This window comes from Sinocyclocheilus grahami, unplaced genomic scaffold (assembly GCF_001515645.1).
Source record: "Sinocyclocheilus grahami isolate Dianchi unplaced genomic scaffold, SAMN03320097.WGS_v1.1 scaffold543.1, whole genome shotgun sequence".
In the NCBI taxonomy this organism is placed as follows: domain Eukaryota; kingdom Metazoa; phylum Chordata; class Actinopteri; order Cypriniformes; family Cyprinidae; genus Sinocyclocheilus; species Sinocyclocheilus grahami.
Window position 1 is genome coordinate 436,196 of NW_015505722.1, and position 4,378 is coordinate 440,573.

Genomic DNA, 4,378 nt, shown 5'->3' on the forward strand with positions numbered 1-4,378 from the left:
AATAATGTTCTTTTTAGCAGCATCATATGACCCCTTTAAAGTCTGTAAACTCCTCCCTTCCATAAGCTTACTCAGATCTGATTGGTCAGCTGGCCAAGTCAGTTGTGATTGGTCTTTCCGTATAAATTGCGTGTCGGAAACGAAACGCCCATTGCCATAATCATTTTTTTTGCTCAGGAGGGTTACTTGTAAACAAAGATGCTATAAGTTTACAAAAATGGCATCGATATTACCTTATCAATTCGAGCCCGAGTCCGAGGATGATACCGATGCAGTCGCTCAACCGGAAACTCCATCGCAAGCTCGACTTGATCAGGATGTTTCTCAGTGGTAAGTTTAAACTTTGTATGTGGTACTTTACGTGACGTGAAAGCAGTTTTATTGCATTCATTATTATTATTATCATTTACTTATTTGAGGTTCACGTGTGGGAACTGTTAGAATGCCCAGTGAGGCTAAAAACACAGCATCTTCTCGACCTGATGTAAACACACTAACTAGCGGAAGTGTTTGTGGGCAGGTCAGACTCTGTTCGTATTTCGCGGGCAGCCGGGGATTATGCAAATGTGTTACCTTGTGACATATATAGGTAACAGGCAGAAGATTCGAAAATATGACGACTCGTTAAGGCGGTTCAGAGTCGACTCTTTCTTTTGAGAGACGATATCTTTATTTATCATGCACTTTTTTTAATTAACAATTTTTTTGACCGTTTACATTGAAGGATAGCTATGTTACAAACGGCAAAAAATATATTCTTCGAAAACCCATATGAGCTGATCTTTAAGTAAGAGTATATTCTTAAGCATTAAGCAAAATACAGAACAAAACAACATTTTTATTTAAATGAACAGATGTTAATGCGTCTGTTCAGACCAACACAAACAATTGCATGCCATCAATGCAACTTTTTAAAGGAAAGGTGTTCTAATCTCTTTTCTATTGCACTGTGAAGCAAACAGGACAACAAATAAGATTCACACTTTTAGTCACATGCCCAGAGCTGCTAGTGTTACATACACCGTGGTAATGATATAATGCCTCCAAAACACTCTGTACACCTTAAAAAGGATATCAATGCCCTAGCGACCACTCAGAGAACACTAACATTGTGCCGGCGAGTTTTTCAGACAAGCACCGCTTTACACAGCAAATAATTCACATTTCTCTACAAACAAACAGAGAGAAAAAAAGGCTCTCTTCCTCACTCTCTCTTCTTCTTTCACTCTCTGACCAATCAGATGAACTCATTAGGGCATTCTGAAAATGAAATTAACTTCGAAACACTCCAGCGTACAGTAAACATGACCGTATCCATGTAAATAGAGGCAGAGAGACCATGATGAGGCCAAACTCTCTACAATAAACTTTATTCAGACTGATGATCAGAAAGAAGACATTAACATTTAAAGCCACAACACATGTTTCTACCTCAGTTTGAAATTATCCTTCATTTCATCTAGACATTTCCGCCCACAGTTGCATTTCTGAGCTCAGTATCTCACTGCAGGAATTCCCCACTATGTTCAGAGTGGGAAATACATACACAGTCTATTTTGCTCACTTCCTTAAAAATGTGTCTTGTGCATTCTGACCAAAAAGACTGTAGACTTGGTATCACAAAACCTGTTAAGAACATGTCCGAGACATACTGTATCCCAAAAAAATGCCAATCAAACAATAGGTAAAAATACACAATAGGTTCGTGGCAAAAGAGTCTGACAAAGTCTTACTCACATAATTATGGTGGTTAAAGAGAGCTTGCGACACCAGGAATAATTTCATCTTCAAACCCTTCAAATAACAGATAAAGAAGAGGAGAGCCATGAAGATGAAGAGGCTAAGTGTGTCCAGGCTAAGATTAAAGAATCACATGGCCGCTCTGAGAGGTCAAGTCCAAAAGTCTGATAATATTCCAGAGTCAGGCCTCCACCCCTTATTCAGGGAATCTTGGGAAGATTTTCCAGATGACTGTCTGCTGAAACCCTGAAGAATGTGAAAATTGCCATGTGATCTGCTCCTCCAGGCCATAACAAACTGGGTTGAGGGGGAAATCACACTCATGTGATCCTTACAGGGATTTCAGTCGACCGTGTTTTTCGGTTGACGATAAACTGAACCATAGCTCCCAGATATTCTATACACTGGCAATTGGACATGTCTTTCCAAATAAACTTATTGAACTAGCTTGACCCAACAGCAAGGCCAAAATGTAGAAATTGTTCTTAAAATTCTGTCAATAATTTTACCAATCCTCATTTCATTTAAACTATGAATTTCTTTCGCCTTTGTGACATAAAAGAAGATGATTTGAGAAAAATCTCAGTGTTTGTTCATACAATAGAAGCCGACTGTAACCAAATTGTACCTATTGTACATTGTACCAAAATGCCGTCTTTTGTGTTCTGCAGAAGAAAGAGTGTCATGCAAGTATGGAATGACACAAGGGTGAGTAAATGACAGAATTTTGATGTCTGGGTGAATTTGTCCCTTTAACATCACTATAATTGTGTGAACCTCAATGGGCTCTATTTTAGAGTCCCCCAGGGCTCTATCTTTGCACCTCTCCAGTTACATTTGTATATGCTCCTACTACAGTGTTTCCCACACATACACTTTACTTGGGTGGGCCACCCAAGTATATTTGGAGAAACATTTTTGCTTTTATTATTTTTATCCTCTTGTACTTTTTCTTTTATTCACCAGAAATAACGAAACCATCCACGATCGATTAACTAGTGGAAAATCTACCCTTGAGAACTGCTGACATTCTCACATGCCCTGCAGAGACGCGCTGGATATTTCACAGACAAAGACAGGGCTCAACAGTGTGGGCACTTCAGTTGCATTTCAACAGATGTGTGCGAACTGTAAAATGTATTTAGGAGCACGTGTGCAAATGTAATTTCTTATTTTCTTTTTTAGTTTTCTTCAATTTAATGTCATAAAAAGTCTTCAATGTATGAAATGGTAAAACAAATGTCTTAATGATTATTTTAAATAATGCAAATAATTGTAATCTCAATTATCAAGTGACAACAGTCCCATGAACTCCACTGAACAAACCATTCTATGACCTATAACTTAAATAAATAAACCTAATGGACCTCCTAGATCACATGTGTCAAACTCAGCTCCTGGAGGGCCACTGTCATGCAGAGTGTGGCTCCAACCAACTCCAACACTTACCTGAAAGTTTCTAGCACTCCTAAAAACACTGATTAGCTGGTTCAGTATCATTTAATTTTGCTTGGAGCTAGGCCTGTCGCGATAATTAGATAACCGTCTAATCGCGATTATTTGATTTAACCTAACATGATTTGGTCACAATATTTATATTTTTTTTTGCGCTACAACATGGGATTATTCAATGCATGCTGACGAACTTTTATCATAGTTTATAGTTATATGGAAACTAAAAAGGTTAACGAACCTGTTCTTTATCATCAGTAGTATTATTTGTGATTTGAATTTTGCGAATGTGAGTTTCTCTTTTGCGGTGTTAAGCCGCGGGCTTCGGATGCTTTCGCTTTCGAATTCGCGATCTTGTCACTGTTTTGCTTGCATACATCTACACACCTTTCATTTTTTTAAGACTAAAACAAAAGATGGATTCATTGTTATTCTTCATTAAAAAGCACAACAACAATAAATCAGTAAGATACAATGACAAACTAGCTTACAAAACGTTTATTAACAAAAACGAATAAGATAAGGCATGGCACACACCACATGCTGTATTATATACCGACTAATAAATTACAGAACGTTTAGCAAACACTGAGGAATCAAATAAATAAATAAAAGAGAGCCTCCATAGCGTAATGTGAGGTAAACAGCAAAGATAAGTTTTTCAAAAATGAAAACAAAAAGAAAAGTAAAACTAACGGTGACAGTGCTTGCACGCAACACGAAATGTAGTCGCACAGGCAGAAAAAATGGTCTCAGTCTGGAGCCCTGCACTATATCATCTGAAGCCATTCCATATTTTAATGTGAGGGACAGAATTGAGGTTTACAGAAACTCATCTTCCTTCTGCTGCAGCTGTCAGTCATTCTCCGCTCAGCATTCAAACAGCGCGTCACGCTCAGTTATGACAGTCAGCATAAAACTCTCTCTCCAAGATTATATATTCCCATTATAATACTTTAAGTTTAAGGAAGGAAGGAATTATCACAAACAGAAAGATTATTAGAAGCCTTTCTTTTTCTCATGATTTCTATCTTATATTCATGAATGTATTTTGCAAGAATACAAATAGTTAACAGCATAAACATGTTTAAATTGTAATGTGCACCAAAGATTTTTTTTCTCCAAGATATTGTTTTTGCTGCTAAATTATGCAGTCAGCTAGTTTAATTTCATAGCTTATATATTT

The 4,378-nt window shown here is 37.3% G+C and overlaps 2 protein-coding genes across 7 annotated transcripts in view; one reads left to right on the forward strand and one right to left on the reverse strand.

Moving 5' to 3' along the window:
- The window catches only part of LOC107555697 (ankyrin repeat domain-containing protein 27-like), a 48,692-nt gene that overhangs the window by 39,279 nt on the left and 5,035 nt on the right, over positions 1-4,378 (reverse strand). For 3 of the 4 annotated variants that reach the window (XM_016238569.1, XM_016238568.1, XM_016238567.1), the window contains exon 1: positions 1,738-1,886. The exons of the other annotated variant lie outside the window; for it this stretch is intronic. In XM_016238569.1, coding sequence (XP_016094055.1) covers positions 1,738-1,827 — 90 coding nt within the window. In that variant the 5' untranslated portion in view covers positions 1,828-1,886. Of the gene's footprint in view, positions 1-1,737; positions 1,887-4,378 lie in introns of those variants that run through there. 4 annotated transcript variants of the gene reach the window in all.
- LOC107555719 (histone H4) overlaps positions 1-4,378 on the forward strand; it is a 24,377-nt gene that overhangs the window by 16,459 nt on the left and 3,540 nt on the right. The window contains exon 3 of one of the 3 annotated variants that reach the window (XM_016238597.1): positions 3,821-3,826. The exons of 1 other annotated variant lie outside the window; for it this stretch is intronic. The gene's annotated coding sequence lies outside the window, so the exon portion shown is untranslated. Of the gene's footprint in view, positions 1-2,418; positions 2,422-3,820; positions 3,827-4,378 lie in introns of all 3 variants that reach the window. One more of the 3 variants, XM_016238599.1, reaches the window with a different exon arrangement.